Source organism: Camelina sativa, chromosome 8 (assembly GCF_030686135.1).
Source record: "Camelina sativa cultivar CO46 ecotype springtype chromosome 8, ASM3068613v1".
Classification (NCBI taxonomy): domain Eukaryota; kingdom Viridiplantae; phylum Streptophyta; class Magnoliopsida; order Brassicales; family Brassicaceae; genus Camelina; species Camelina sativa.
This window is the reverse complement of record NC_141887.1, coordinates 2,153,222-2,169,270: the sequence shown is the minus strand read 5'-3', so window position 1 is coordinate 2,169,270 and position 16,049 is coordinate 2,153,222. Positions and strand designations below refer to the sequence as shown.

The 16,049-nt window shown below is 31.6% G+C and overlaps 3 protein-coding genes and 1 pseudogene across 4 annotated transcripts; 3 read left to right on the top strand and 1 right to left on the bottom strand.

Annotated features, from left to right (window-relative positions):
• Positions 1–930: 930 nt before the first annotated feature.
• LOC104705711 (uncharacterized) lies at positions 931–3,542 on the top strand. The gene is made up of 5 exons (XM_010421771.3): positions 931–1,645; positions 2,263–2,299; positions 2,387–2,623; positions 2,722–2,769; positions 2,871–3,542. The coding sequence occupies exons 1-5, from the start codon at positions 1,344–1,346 to the stop codon at positions 3,351–3,353; spliced, it is 1,107 nt and encodes a 368-aa protein (XP_010420073.1). The 5' UTR covers positions 931–1,343; the 3' UTR covers positions 3,354–3,542.
• A 1,393-nt stretch (positions 3,543–4,935) lies between these two features.
• LOC104705710 (classical arabinogalactan protein 6 pseudogene) lies at positions 4,936–5,673 on the top strand (annotated as a pseudogene). The gene has a single exon (XR_015563162.1). The product of XR_015563162.1 is annotated as a classical arabinogalactan protein 6 pseudogene (transcript).
• A 4,872-nt stretch (positions 5,674–10,545) lies between these two features.
• LOC104705709 (uncharacterized) lies at positions 10,546–12,944 on the top strand. The gene is made up of 3 exons (XM_010421769.3): positions 10,546–11,740; positions 12,213–12,407; positions 12,607–12,944. Exons 1-3 carry the CDS (start codon positions 10,928–10,930, stop codon positions 12,634–12,636), a joined length of 1,038 nt encoding a protein of 345 aa, XP_010420071.1. The 5' UTR covers positions 10,546–10,927; the 3' UTR covers positions 12,637–12,944.
• Positions 12,887–14,060, bottom strand: LOC104705707 (BAG family molecular chaperone regulator 2-like). The gene is made up of 2 exons (XM_010421768.3): positions 13,632–14,060; positions 12,887–13,399 (listed from the first exon to the last, which is right to left on the bottom strand). The coding sequence occupies exons 1-2, from the start codon at positions 13,909–13,911 to the stop codon at positions 13,182–13,184; spliced, it is 498 nt and encodes a 165-aa protein (XP_010420070.2). The 5' UTR covers positions 13,912–14,060; the 3' UTR covers positions 12,887–13,181.
• Between the last annotated feature and the right edge of the window lie 1,989 nt (positions 14,061–16,049).

The following is a 16,049-nucleotide window of genomic DNA, read 5'->3' as shown; positions in this document are numbered from 1 at the left end:
ATTACTTAAGGTATATTCTAACTTGAGGCAACACTATCTTTGAACTTAGATTATCTTAGTTACACAAAAAGTATATACATCTTTTAACAGGTTAAACAAAGTACATGGAAAGTAAGTTTTACCTTGTTTTTGTTTTTCTTTAAGATGTTTCACTTGTTGCTAGTTTGCTACGTTGGTAAGGTCCCTCAACAAAGCCCATAAGAACACTTTTTAAGGCCCAATTTATATACGTGGGTTTAAAGTTTTAATTAACTATTACACATATTTTTAAACATTAATATGCTTTCTCGAGGCTTATTAAAACCTCGTCGTTGGATGAGACTTGGTCATGCGTGTACGCCTTTGTGAAGGACATGCTCAGTCGTCTCTTTCGACTATAAAACGTTCGTTCTAGTTACTTTTTTTTTTTTTTCATTACTCCAACGCCAACAGTAATAATTTAGGTAACAAAGATTCTATGAGAAAACAATAAACTATAGTACAAGTTTAGAAATTCGTTTAACATTAAAAAAAAAAAAAGAAGAAGAAGAAGGATAAAAGAAGTTTCAAAGCTGTCAAAACAAGGGCGTGAGTGAAGACCCACCACTCCAAACTTTGCTTTCCGCTTATAATTTTTTCATGGACCCCCATGAACATGAAGCTAAACCAAACATACCCCCTTCTTTTATTCTTTCCATTTTATTAAGAGAAAAATATATAATATTTTTTGCTTACTAATAATATACATTGTTTTGTCATCTTATATTTAATTTTTGTATCGTTAGTTGTTGATATTTATTCCTTGTCAAATTGAATCATAAAACATTCCATTGTGGTGCCTTTCATGTTGTTAACTCTTATATTTGGCCATTCCAAACTAGTGTATATAAAATAACGCATGTTTAATCATACCCTATGATTTATCACTCCACCACCAACGCTAAAATTATTAGTCTAAAAACCCTTTTTATCTGCAAAAGTAACATTTTTTTTCCTTTTTTAAAAATATATCTCTCTCTCTCTATTTGACTTTAAAAGATAAAATTCCATCGACACTTAGCTAAGCTAACACATCTTGTCTGCAAATGACTATATAGTTTTAATCTTTTGTATTGAGTTTTTTTTTTAATATTAATTAAATAAGCTTAAAGTTGGAAACTTTAATAAACAGTTTTTGGTTCGTTCTACTTCTCTCTATTCATTTACCCTTTCAAGTGCCACTTTTTCTTCCTAAATCCTCTCTCTCTCTCTCTCTCCGTTCCCGAGAAAAGCAAGAAAAAAAAAAGCTTCAATCTCAAATCTTTCAGCAGCTACAAAAAAAAGGGATGCTCTTCTTCTTCTGAGAGAGAGAGTGTGTGAGAGAGATGGGAGGGGTGACGTCATCAGTAGCGGCCAAGTTCGCGTTTTTCCCGCCGAGCCCGTCGTCTTACAAGCTGGTGTACGATGAACTGACCGGACTTGTTCTGATGAACCCATTTCCTCACCGTGAAAACGTAGAAATCCTTAAGCTACCGACACGTAGAGGAACAGAGATCGTGGCTATGTACGTCAGACATCCCATGGCTACCTCTACTCTGCTTTATTCCCATGGCAACGCCGCCGATCTGGGCCAGATGTATGAGCTCTTCATCGAATTGAGCATCCATCTTAAGGTTAATCTCATGGGGTATGTGTTCAAAGTTTCATTCTTTCTCTCTCAGGTAGATAGCTATATTGTGCTCTGTTTTTGTGATGTTTTTTGTATCTGGTTGATATGATCCAAATACTTAAAAGACTTTTTTTTTTCTTTTTCTTTTTTAATAGCTATTAGGAAATTTTCATCTGATCCCATGTTGTGGAATTTGGTATTAATGGTTGATAAGTGAAAACGGATAGATTTGATAACGGATGTTTTAATTTGGAGATTTATAAATCCTTTCTTTGTTTCTTCTGATTCACTGTTTCATTGTTCGTTTGAGTTACAAGACATTTTGAAGGCTTATGATTTTGCTCCGGTTGAAATATATATATATATATAAATTCAGATAAGTTGTTTGTGGCAATTACATTTTCATGGAGGTCTAAAATTTTGTTGTTCATTTGTATGTTTGGAAACAACTTGGTTAAGCTCTGAGGCTGTTGTTTATTTTTAACTCTTTGTATGCTTCAGATTGTGTTTTTTAGTTCACAATATTCTTGATGGAGTAGTAACGCAAAATCCTAGATAATACATTAAAAACCAAAAGAACTTGAGATCCTTTCATCGCTTGATTAATGGTGCTTCTCTGCTTTGGTATTTTGCAGGTATGATTACTCCGGGTATGGACAATCTACTGGAAAGGTTTGTCTTTTGGAATCAACGAGGAAATATATCAATAAAATTTATATAAAAAAAAACTGAACCTTGTTTTCGTGTGACTGACTGCAGCCGAGTGAGCACCATACATATGCTGATATTGAAGCTGCTTATAAATGTCTTGAAGAAACATACGGAGCAAAACAAGAAGACATTATCCTTTATGGCCAATCCGTGGGAAGTGGACCTACGTTAGACCTCGCGGCTCGATTGCCTCAGTTAAGAGCTGTGGTTCTCCATAGCCCCATTCTTTCGGGTCTAAGAGTTATGTATCCAGTGAAGAAGACATACTGGTTTGACATCTACAAGGTAATAGACATGTATCTCATTCTTTTATGGATTGTTTCCATTTTTAAGCATCTCTCTCTATCTTTTTTAACAGTTGTAAATTTTATGTACTTTTGCAGAATATAGACAAAATCCCATTTGTGAATTGCCCTATTCTCGTCGTTCATGTGAGTTCCTCATTCATGTCTCTCTGTTTTTTATTTTTGCCATTTCCGGAACCGAGTGGTCTATAACTATAACTCTCTGGTTGTTCTTCTTGTTGTTGCAGGGAACTTGTGATGAAGTTGTTGACTGTTCCCATGGAAAACAACTATGGGAACTCTCTAAAGAGAAATATGAGCCGCTTTGGCTCGAAGGCGGTAACCACTGTGATCTTGAACACTATCCTCAATACATTAAACACCTCAAGAAGTTCATCACAACCGTAGAGAGATCTCTCTCCTCAAGGGCAAGCACGGGGCAATCAGAAAACAACAGCAGCGATTTGGAAATGCCGAGGCAGAGCGTAGATAGAAGAGAGAAGCCGAGGCAAAGCGTCGATAGAAGGGAGAAAGAGAAACCTCCAAAAGGTCCGTCGAAGAAGAGTAAGCTGAGAATCACTTTCGAGCAGCACTTGGATCGGACTAGGAGGAGCGTTGACTACCATGAAAAGGCAAGGAAGAGCGTTGACCACCATCATCATCAGAATCATCATCAGATTGAGAGAGGAAGGAAGAGTGTTGATAGATTGGATAGAGTACGGTCCGAGTGAACCGGTGAAATCTACGCCACACGTACATAAGTTTGTTACAGAACAAGAACATTTTGATCTTGATCTTGATTTCGATTCTAATGTTTTATGTTATTTTTGTTTTGATTGTGAGTTATATTTTGTAGTTTATTTTGGTGTGAATTGTTCTTAATGGTGAAAGCTTCAATCTTAAGCAACAATTGAGAGAAATTAGGCCTCTACAATAACCTCTGCTACTTCATTTATTTGACACAACTTTTATTACTCATAATATCATGATTGGTTTAAAGTAATTTGAATGTCGTGATTCTTACGGTTTACTGCGAATTTACGTTTATTTTTATATAAAAATATGTTTCACCCGTGAAATATTTGAAAGTAAATAATAATTTTAGCGCGATGAAAAAATTTGTCTGAAATTTATTTTAATAAAACATGATTATTAAAATTTTAAAATAAATTAATTTGTTGTTTGTAAAGAAGTATAATATAGTTTCAAATTAAATGACTACAAATAGTTTAATGTATTTAATAGATTTGTATTTAAGTCTGTAATGGCATAGATGTAATTATGATTAATTAATAGGGTTTATTTGCTAAAATGTGTTTCGAGCTCTCTGGCGACAACACATCAGCATTTTTTCAAGAGTGCTTTTCTATTAATATATAGGGAAATTTACGTTTATTTTTATATAAAAATATGTTTCACACATGAAATATTTGAAAGTAAATAATAATTTTAGCACGGTGAAAAAATTTGTATGAAATTTATTTTAATAAAACATGAATAATTATTAAATTTTTGAAGAAAGTAATTTGTTGTTTTTTAAAGAAGTATAATATAGTTTTAAATTAAATGACTACAAATAATTTAATTTATTTAATAAATTTGTATTTAAGTCTATAATGGCATAGATGTAATTATGATTAATTAATAAAGTTTATTTACTAAAATATGTTTCAAGCTCTCTAGCAACAATATATCAGTATTTTTTTTCAAATGCTTTTCTATTAATATATAATAGATTATATGCTATTCATAACATAAACAAAAAGATCGAATTATTAAAGAGATGTTGTTTGTTTTCTAACTCTGTCAGAACATTAACAACATTAACAAATGTCTTCGAAACCCACTTCCCCATAAAACTTGACCATGCAGGAATTTCTATGTTTTGGGCCTTTGGTTATGACTTGTGTCAGTTGTCTGTGTTCTGTGCAGCCAAATATTGGGGTTTTAATTTGGGTTTTGTTCGAAAGTAGTAAACTCTTTAAGATTGCCCAAAATGTTTTATGGAGACTCTAATATTCTGCAATAAAATCAAACAAAAGTGGTAATCTCAATCTCAGATTCTCAGCTACTACTAATATTAGTTTTTTTTTAATTGTGTGAGAAAGCTAGTTTAAAATAGAAGAACTGGTTTCTATTTTCAAGTCATCTTTTTATGTTTTCTTAAAATGGTCTATTTTAGCCTAATTTTAAAAAATACTTTCTAAAAGTAGATTATAAAATCATATTTTCTCTCATATCCATCAATTTTCCTAATTTTTCTCATCTTCAAAAACATATAAATTCACTCCATAATGTCGTATTTTTACTACATTTTAAAGCTTTTGCAGTATTTTTCCGTATAACTAAAAAAAGCAAAAAAAAAATAAATAATAAAAAATACTGCTTAGTTTTTAGAATATTCTCCTTTTAATCTCAATAAAAACTTTATAAGAACAAAAAAAAATGGCACGCCAATTTGTTGTTTTGACCCTATTGGCTTTAACCATCGCCACTGCTTTTGCAGCTGACGCTCCTTCTGCCTCCCCCAAAAAATCTCCATCACCCACTGCTACATCAACGAAAGCTCCTGCAGCCCCAACCAAGGCCCCTGCAGCCCCAACCAAGGCTCCTGCATCACCAACCAAGGCTCCAGCAGCCGCACCTAAGTCATCTTCGGCCTCTTCTCCCAAAGCATCTTCCCCTGCTGCCGAAGGACCCGTTTCCGACGATGACTATAGTGCCTCCAGTCCTAGTGACTCTGAGGCACCTACCGTCTCCTCCCCACCGTCACCCACCCCTGATAGCAGTGCTGCTGATGGACCAAGCGACGGACCTAGTGCAGAGTCACCTTCAAACGGTGTTGTGGCAACCGTCAAATTTTCCGTTGTTGGTATAATGGCCGTTGTTGGTTTCTTTTTCTTTTCTTTCTAAGTTAAATCATCTACGTTTTTGCTTGGATAAAAGTTTTGAATTGTGGTTGAAAAATAATTTTATATATACGCTTATAAATCGAGATTAATTGGAGTTGATATAAAACCTAATTTCATAATGAAATTTTGTTAGAACAAATTTTTCATATTTTGTTTAACAAAATTAATTTTTGTGGAACTACTTTTGTTGTCTATTTTCTTTTAATGTAGACTAAGTATATATTTTGTCTTCAAGAAAATATCTATTTCATTTCATAAGATGTTTTGAACGAATATGTAGATACTATAAATGGTATTACCGGTTCTTTTCTTCATTTTAGTTGAATTTTTCTTTTACTAAAACTAATCTATTTAAATTGAGATAATCAAATTAATAAATATGGGATAATTTAGTGTAATGATAGTTCTGGTGTTACAATTAGATTGATCCAATCCATAAAAAAAATCAAATAAGATTAAAATGTTTCACAGAAATTTGAAGAAAAAAAAATCAAGTATTATTGTCCTATTTAGGGAGTGATTTAGAAGTTTCTATAAAAAATTAGTATATTTTATGATCAGGCAATATGCTATTTTATGTGCAAACCCATTAAAATATTATTCTCCCTCTGTTTCATTTTAAGTGTCATTTTAGGATTTCTCACACATATTAAGAAAATTATTAAATTTTCTATTTTACCCCTTATTAATATACTTCCTCTTATCATAATAGATGGTTTTTTAGGATTTTCAACAAGATTAAGAGAAATAATAAATGTTGTATTATTCTTAAGTACTTTTGTTTTATATTTTTTTTTAATACTCAAGTATGAAATACTGTAAAGATAACAAAAAAGTTAAGAAAAAATTCCGCACGTATGTGCGGGTCCGTCACTAGTTATTCATTATAGAAGTAAAAACATCAATTACTGATTTGATTTTAAAAACAAAAATACATTAAATACACTAAAGAAATCATCTTTTGTGATACAAGGAAAAAATTATAGAACATCATCCTTTATGATACAAATGGAGTATTATATAATTTTTTCTATTGGTCAATACACTAGATTACTAAAATTAAAATTGGAAAATTTACCAAACATCTACGTTGAAAATACAAAATGACACTTATTTTGAAGAAAAATACTTAGGTTCACCTCCTCTCCTCTCAACCAATCAGAATCTTCTATCTAATATTTTCTTTTTTTAAAAATCAAAATTAAATTAAAAAGCAAAACAAACAAAGGAAACAAATTATGTATACTTTTAATTAAAGAAATTAAATATTGGCTTAGTTTAGATCCCTGTTTTAAAAATCCACGCCTAGCACCGATTACGCCCCGTAAAATCGCTAGGCCCACCCTTTCCGCCTTGATTAATGACTAATCCCTGCCTAGCATCAATTGTCCGATTATGTCTATCTAACCTGATTATTTTCCGCTTAATTTTGTGAATACCGATTATTTTTGGAACTAAATTTAAATAAGACATGTATATTTTTGTTATTTCGACATTTAAATTAAGAGTTTATGATATTTTACAATGACTAATGTATAAACGTTTAATAAAAATCATAATTTTAAAGACAATACTATAGTTTTAGATTTTTCTTTTAACATAAACAGAATTATACATATATTTAGTACAATATATTTTAATTTTATTACTAATTTAATAAAATAACCCTAAAACTAGTCCCCGATTAATCCCCGTTTAATCTCCGATTTTCTCGCTAGGCGATAGGCCCACTCTGACCGTCCGATTAGTGCCTAGCGATTTCTAAAACAGGGGTTTAGATTATTAAAATTAGAACAAAATTACGTGTTAGTTTGGGTTTACAAATAAGGTGATTAGATTTTAGATTTTACAATGAAAACGAAATTATATGTCGGTTTGGGTTTACAAATGAAGTGGTTAGGGTTTAGATTTTACGATTAGAACGAAATTATATGTCGGTTTCGGTTTACAAATGAGATGGTTAGAGTTTAGATTTTACAATTAGAACGAAATTATATGTCGGTTTGGATTTACAAATGAGATGTTTAGGGTTTAGATTTTACAATTAGAACGAAATTATATATCGGTTTGGGTTTACAAATAAGATGGTTAGGATTTAGATTTTACAATTAGAATAAAATTATATGTCGGTTTGGGTTTATAAATGAGATGGTTAGGTTTAGATTTTACAATTATAATGAAATTATATATCGGTTTGGATTTATTAAAAAACGGTTTAAGTTTTAATTCCATAATAATATATACAGATTTTATTTCTTTATTTTATAAAGAGGTGAATGAAGAGATTCACCCCTAAAGGTGAACTCAATATTGCTCTATTTTGAAATAAAATTTTCAATTTAAAATAGGGAGTAATAAAAACAACAAAAGATGTTAAATAGAAATAATTTAGTCAATGGAGGCGTAAGACCCATAAGAATTGCTCTGTTTCCCGTCTATGATTCGCTCTAATTGGTTCTTTCTCTCTCACACCACTTTTTTTTTTTCTTCTTGCTAACGTCAGTTTCTTATTAAATGGATAATCTTATTTATCTTGTAACTCCAAAATTAGCGTAGTTTTTTTCTATTCCCTGTAAATTATTAGTCAAATCTCTTATATATTAAAAAAGAGAAGCATTTTTTTAAAAAAGCTGACGTGTCATCGCCAAAAAGCTCGATGTCCACTTTATTATTTGCCTTTAATATTCTACTCTCTTTGTTCTACAAAGATTGATGTTTAGAATCTTTTACACATTTTAAGAAAATAATGATTACTGAGTTTAAATATTTTTTTCTTTGACTAAAAAGATTTTATTTAATTTTAAACCAATAACAATTCAAAATTTTAAATATTTTCAATGATTACTTCTTAAAGTTTACAAAACATCAATCTTTATGGGACAAAAAAATACCCCAAAACATCAATCTTTGTGGGACAGAGAGAGTATAATATTACATAAAACTGCCATTGTTATTCAATTTATTTATATACATAATATTTTGTTCTTATAAATTCTAAAATTGGTAAATATTATTTAAATATTAATAAATATTATCTCCTACATGTTTTCAAAATTCTTTTCAAAACCTATGTATTATAATATAATAAAAAATTATAACATGAGATGTAAAAAATATATATTTAAATCATATTTTCAAAAATATAAATAATATTATTTCTTATTGTTTAAAATTTTTTGACCAAAAAAAAATTGAAATTAATTTTGAATAATAGATATTGGAAAATCTTTAAAAAAAATTGACGACATCTTAAATTTATTTTAAACTATAAAATATTTAAACTTATGCAAATCCTAATTTTATGTTTTCCATATAGAAAATTTCTGATATATAAAACTAACGTATATTAAAGATTCCTGAATTTTAAAATTAACATATTAAAAATATAAAATCTTATATATATTTAAATATTATTTTAAAAAGATTTCGAGGGACGAGTTTTTATAAATAAGAAAATATTATACCTCTTATGGAGTATGGCTACCGGGACGGGTTTGACCTGCTTAAGAATTTAGATCATTCGTTTCGAGAAGTTTTAATATTTTTGATGGTTTTTATCCGTTTTATAATTTACAAGTTTTATACAATTCTGATTAATCACTAATTCGATAAACGTTAGATTCGTGTATGTTGTTTTGTGAATCTTAATTTTATGCTGAAACCTTTATTATTTCAAAAATCACAAACTGAATGAAATCAAACTAATATAAATTTGAACTGTAAATAATTTAACAAATAATTATATCTATAAATGTAACTCTATATGTACATAATATATTACAAACCTTATAGTAAACATAGTTTTTGAAATCAATTACGCACGTACAAAACATAGTTTTTGAAATCAATCACGCACGTACGTGCGGATTCGTACCTAGTCTTGCAATTATTAACAAGATTGTTCAAAAGGCTATTATTATATCTTCTCTTTTTATCCTAGACTTATTTTAGTTTTTTCAAACTTTTCTAGACTTATATTTTCTCAAAACAAAAAAAATCATACACAATTTGTCATGTCCATTTCTTGTTGTTGTTTTTTCCTACAAAATTGTGAATAGCAATATATGATAATTTTTCTTGTCAGCCTATAGTGAAACTTTAAATATGCGAAGAATATTCTAATCGATCCACATTTCAGTGGCATTATATCAACATTATTCTACTTAACTACAGAATCCACTTTTTGAAGGACAAAACAAAAAAGAAAAAGAAAGTGTCCCCTAATGCATTTAAAAATATTCTACAGTAGGGTTTAAATTCAAAGCTGAACCCATCTAAATTTATGAAAATAAATGACGTTGCAGCCAAAGCCTTAAAAGAAAGAAAATGTATAGAACCTTTTTTTGGTTTCACGTGAATATTATCAAAGAAAGAAGATCTAATTTCATCGAAAGGTGTCATCAAAAGACAGCAATAGTTCAGGATGCTACTGTACTATATACCACCACTTCATTTGTCATTGCTGTCGGTGCTCTAGCAAATTTACGATAAACCCATCTTCAAATTATATAGCTCCCCTTCACAAACCTAATAAATGAATGTGGGTTCTCATTGTTGTTGCACAAAAAGAAAAGAAAAAAAGAGAAGTGGATTCTTAATTATATTTATAATTTGTTTTGTCAATTTATGAACTGGATTCGAGTTTTGAAAAGTACTTCAGTTTCATAATCCTCTTGCGCTCTCGATTACACTGTGGAATAAATTAATAATAATGCAATATGCTTTCTTCTTTTCACTGACGGATAAAAGTGGAAAGATATTTCTATCACTTTAATATATATATAAAATATATATATATATTTCTCGTTTGCCCAAAAAGAAAAAAAAGTTGTATATATTTCCCATCAATATTATTGTCTCGAAAAACCTCATCTTAGTTTGTTGCCCTAAAGAAAAATATCATGTTAATCACACTTGTTTTGGTGTCAACCTCAATTGTTAATTTCAATTAAAATACTAGATGCAAAATGTAAACTTTATATAAATGTTGGTGACCGAATGCTCATGTCCCAGAACATCTAATAAAAAAACGTGAACTTCTATAAATGTTGTGCATCCAAAAAGTAAGAGAAAAGTTGAATGGAGTTACCCATTAAATTAATCAAGATACAAATGTAATCAATCTATCAAACCTTATAAACTATATCTCCCTCTGCACATCCAAACAGAATCCAAGATTACAATAGCTTTATCCAATGACTGATCGACACGCGTCAAAAGGTACCATCACTGTCAGCTTTCCCTCTCGCTCCACCTACATACTTCTTCTGAGTGAGTTTTAGACTTTAGAGAGAGAGAGAGAGATAAAGAGATACAAACATTATTATTACAAATCGGAGAAAAGTTTTTAAAGAGTTCAGGAGAGAGAGAAGAGAAGAAGAGAGATCGGAGAGATGTGTAGTAAAAGCAGTCCGGTCGGAGAAGAGAAACAGAGTACGAGGACATCAAAGAGGATCAAGAAGAGGAAAAACAGAGAAGCTACAACCATGGACAAGTCGTCTCCTTCGAATCTTGAAGCGTCTCGTAAGATCAGAACGAAAACGAAAAAACCCAAATTTCTCAGTCTCAAGCTCGAACTCAACAGTACTTCTTCCCACGAGATCGACGAGGATCACAGAACCAAGAAGAGCGACAATAAGAAAAAGAAGAAACAGAACAAAAAACAGAGCGACAAGAAAAAAGACCCTTTCACGACGCCGTTTAAGGAGAAGAAGAGAGGTGAGACTACTACTCTCGGAGGAGGAGGAGGAGAGAAAGAAGAGGACCAGTACGACACCGTCGCGGCTTACCTTTTCAATTCCTCCACCGATAGTACAATCTCTTCGATCCACGATCTACTCCCTTCCTCAGCCGCCGCCGATGTAGATTGCGGGGGAGAAAGGAATAACCTGTCTCCCTACGATCGTCAGGAGCACGGATCGTCGTCTTCTTCGCTTCTACGTACGGCTATGAGGAAAGGAAAGAGTGAGGAGGAGGAGGAGACGACGGAGGAGCGGTGGGTTAGTTATTCAGAGGTGGTTGAGGAAGTGATGAGTCGGAGCGGAACCCCACGGTGTTGCGGCGGAGGCGATGGGAACGATGGACGGCCTTCGTTGGCTCTGAAGCTTGATTATGAGCAGATCATGGAAGCTTGGTCGGATAAAGGTACGCTTTATGTTGACGGAGAACCGCCGCAGACTGTGCCGGACTTGCATGCTTCCGCTGATGTAAGTAAACCCATCTTTTTCTTTTTTTTCTTTTTTTGGGTTATTATATATTGTAATCACTAATTAATTTGACTTATGAAAAAACAGTTGAAAATTTTAATGGGATCACGGGTTCTTTTGTAACTGTAATGATGATAGTCTTACTATATTATTTATTCGAATATTTGAGCTTTTGAAAGTGTGTTATACTTTTACTATCTAAATTGCGAAATAGCTTAATAATACATGTCGAGTTTTTAGTTTTACATGTGTGCACGATAGATATATAAAAGGAACACTTGTGAAATTGTGAAACAGATGTTAAGGAATCGTATGGTTATAATGTTGGCAAATGTGCATATATAAAAAAAAAAGGAAGAAAGTGTTCTTCTATCAGATGGTAATTAATAAAGCAAACGTTGCTAATATAATAATGAAGTACAATGATATTGAGGGACTAGGCAATTGTGTGTGCGTGTGATGGTGGTTTCAGGGGTATACTGACGGCGGAGAGGCGGGGAGTTTATGGGCAGTGCCAGAGATGGAAACGACGACGGAGAGGTTATGGAGAGGGCATAGAGAGGCTAGCTTGCTCCGTTATAAAGAGAAACGACAAAACCGTCTTTTCTCTAAGCGGATTCGATATCAAGTTCGTAAACTCAACGCTGAGAAACGTCCTCGTATTAAAGTAAGCTTTTTCTTCTTGTTTTTTTTTTCTCAACAATTTACACACACATTGTCGGATTTGAGATTGGTTTCATATACCCCGGTTATATATAGAAATAAGGATTAGTTCACTGAAACCAATTGAGAATGAGAACCTAGCATCGGTTAATGGGTGGAATTGTTGGTTTTAGTTAATCATTGGTTTTCGTATCCTTTTTCAGGGCCGGTTTGTGAAGAGAGACGATTTGTAGACCACTAAAACACTGGTGGCTGTGGACATATTAGTCTACTGAAATAACCAAGTTACGGATGTTTGGTATTGTAATATTCTTGTTTTGCAACTTTTTGAGGAGAGATTAGGGCTCAACCGGAGTATACCGAGATTTGAAGATACTGTTGGTCTGTATAGTGGTCTTGACCAGCTCGGTTATGCAAAAATTTCGGTTTTGTTTGACCGCTTTAGGTCTCTTATTAGAAAGTTAACTAATTTCATCAGAACAATAATGACAATAAAAAAATGGATATTAATAAATAATAATGATAAGTTACATTGAGTGCATCATAGTTGTTGTTTTCTTCAGCATATTATACAACATGAGCTCTAATTAAAATAAAGACATGAGCTTTAAAATCTTTGCCAAATATATTACAACATGTAAACTAATATAGAAATAGTCGAAGGACTATATGGAAATCTCTAGTTTAATTCATGACAATCCTAGCAATAGTTAAATTTTCTTGGGTGAAATTATATCACAAAGAAATTGACAAAACAACTAATTTGACGTTTTGTTGTTTATACGATTATAGTGGGACAAGAAGTGGTAATGTTGTTAAGATCAAGAAGCTTTTTCTCTTTGAAAGCAGGATCTTCTAATAATAACACTTTGTCTTTGTCCCCAACACCAACCATGTGTAGATACTCATGATCCTCTCTTTCTTTCCCTTTGAATAATAGCCTTTGTTGTTTTAGCTCTAAACCGGTAAGCAATGATAATACCATCTTAAGTTCTCCTGTAAAACCCATAAATAGAAATCTTATGTTACTAAATCTGATAAAGAGTAGTAACTTATAAGTTTCCATTAAGATTATATATTTGACTACGTTTTTTTTGAGATGATTTCATAGTTACAGATTAAGATTATATTTTGGTGATCAAATTGTAGTTTACATATAACCTCTTAAATAAGTCTCATAAAAGATGAAACATGAAGGTTGAGAAACGTTGAGAGATGAGAAATTTACCAAAAGTAGAGGTGGCTTCAATGGAGAGATCATGGAAGTGAGCAAAAGTAGAGACTCTAATGGAGATCAAGTCTTCACCAATACTCTCTTGCCTTTTTTGAACAAGCATGCCTCCTGGCCTAAGTTCCCATTTGATCTCATAGTTGCTGCAGCTACTATTGCTGTTATTGTTGTTGGTACAACCTCCCTTCTGTTGTTGCTCTTGTTGTGTTCCTTTGTTATTGATTCTTTTACCAAATCCAAATCTAATCCCAAACCTCTTGGACTTAAACTTCATCATTTCTTTTTCGACTTTGATTTCTGTGGAGTTTTATCTTTTCTGTTTTCTCTCAAGCTTAGGGGATACTTTGAACATGGAAACATTTAGGTGGTTTATATAAGAGATCAGAGGTTAAGATAAGGACAAACCACATACATACTTGCATGTGCAAGTTGCTTTTTATAAGGTACAAGTCCTATCTTTTAAAATATACACATTTTTGTTTATGTTATGAAATTAACTATACGGAGTCAATTATTATAGTATAAGATATTATTATGTGCCGACAAAGGATAAATCAGATTTAAAGAGGATTGATCGAGACTGTTAAGAGAAGAGTTCCAGCACATGGGCGCTGGTTCGACTGCTGATAAACAATGTTTCCTTGATTGGAGGACCACTGAATACGACAAAATGTAAATGAAAAGAACAATCAAACTACAGTCAAAACTCTATAAATTAATAAGGCCGGAACCATGAAATTTTATTAATTTATTAAAATTTTAATTTATCGATAAATTAATAATTTAACTAATATTTTATTAATTTACGAACAGATTTTTCATTTTCGTATTGAAAATTTTCTATTACAAAATAAGATACTTTTGTTATCATTCACATTTTTTAAAAAATTTCTTAATTTATAATCTTGGTTATTGTAATAGGATGAATGCCAATTGTTTAATAGATTATCTAGGTAAAAATGAGAAATGTTAGAAGTTTAGAGTTTAGAAAAAATTGTTATTACTATTCTTCAGGGTAATAATGTAGTCGCAAAAGATATTGCGGTATCTTTAAAACTAATTACTAAAGAAGCAATGATCGCATCTATGACTCTTCACAATTTATGGATGTGATTTCAAAATCCAACAATGAAAAAATTAGAGATGAGCTCCAACAATAATGCAAATTCAAGAATAGGAAAACAACAATAGAATCATATTTCACTAGATTTTATTAGATATATATGTATATATATTAGTTTATATGATTATTAATTTATGATATTGATGGGACCATATTTTTACATAGGATTTCTAAAAAGTTACTATCTTATTATTTTATCTAAATGTATCATTTTTAACACTGACCCAACTTGGGACTAAAATAATTTATTAATTTATAGCGAATATTAATTTAAAGAGTATTAATTTATGGAAGTTCTACTGTATATGTATATGGTATTGTGTAAATTAATTAAAAGTCATTATGGGTAGGCTTTGTTTTGTCTAGGAAAATTTCAGCGTGCCGACCTTGTTGTATTAAAGCTTATCTCAGTTTGGAAATTTATTTTGGGAAATTTATACTCCAAATTAGATAATCTAAATATTATCAGAATCAACAAACCTTTTTTATTAAAATATTTTGGGTATTTTTAAAATACCCAGCATACTCTTGTTTTATGTTACAGAAAAAAATTTGATTACAGAAATATCATTGCCACGTCAGACACCACATCAGAAAACGCTGACGTGAATTAAATAACTCAGCCGTAACGCGTTACAGAGATAATGACGGCTGAGTTATGGTATGTTGCGACTGATTTATGGAAAAATCATTTGAGTAAGAACGGACGACTGACTTAGAGCATAAATCAGCCAAGCGTTACGACTGACTTAATGAAATATGGTTGAATTATGCCATAACTCAGTCGCCCTTACGGCTGAGTTATAATCTGATGGCTGAGTTGTAAAATTTTTGGCTGAGTTATCACTACAACACGACTGAATTATCATTCTGAATCTGGTTGAGTTATGAACAACACTAACTGATGAGATGTGGTTATGGCTGAGTTATGGTTAAGTTTTATAACTCAGCCGCCATGAGTTGACTTATCGTAAAACTCAGCCATTTTACGGCTGACTTAGTAGCAAAATATTAAGTACTAGAATATCATTCAGTTACGGCCGACTTATTTAACGATACGACTGAGTTATAAATTTTCAGTTGAGTTATGACATTAAGCGGCTGAATTTGGCAGTCATTTTTTTTGGTTTTTAATTACTGTAATATTGTTCATGTTGCGACTCAGTTACAATTTTGTTTGATGGCTGATTTAATTAGACTGATTTACATGTTCGTTTGGTGGTTGACTTGCCACTTCAGACGCATCATCCATGTCAGCATTCCATGTCATCATCTTCTCCGGAAATACGAAA

Coding starts and splice junctions, on each gene's coding strand:
- LOC104705711 (XM_010421771.3), top strand. CDS start 1,344: ATGGGAGGGGTGACGTCATCAGTAGCGGCCAAGTTCGCGTTTTTCCCG. Junction 2,624..2,721: donor ACTGGTTTGACATCTACAAG/GTAATAGACATG, acceptor GTACTTTTGCAG/AATATAGACAAAATCCCATT. Junction 2,770..2,870: donor GCCCTATTCTCGTCGTTCAT/GTGAGTTCCTCA, acceptor TTGTTGTTGCAG/GGAACTTGTGATGAAGTTGT.
- LOC104705707 (XM_010421768.3), bottom strand. CDS start 13,911: ATGATGAAGTTTAAGTCCAAGAGGTTTGGGATTAGATTTGGATTTGGT. Junction 13,400..13,631: donor TGAAGCCACCTCTACTTTTG/GTAAATTTCTCA, acceptor TGGGTTTTACAG/GAGAACTTAAGATGGTATTA.
- LOC104705709 (XM_010421769.3), top strand. CDS start 10,928: ATGTGTAGTAAAAGCAGTCCGGTCGGAGAAGAGAAACAGAGTACGAGG. Junction 11,741..12,212: donor ACTTGCATGCTTCCGCTGAT/GTAAGTAAACCC, acceptor TGGTGGTTTCAG/GGGTATACTGACGGCGGAGA. Junction 12,408..12,606: donor AGAAACGTCCTCGTATTAAA/GTAAGCTTTTTC, acceptor ATCCTTTTTCAG/GGCCGGTTTGTGAAGAGAGA.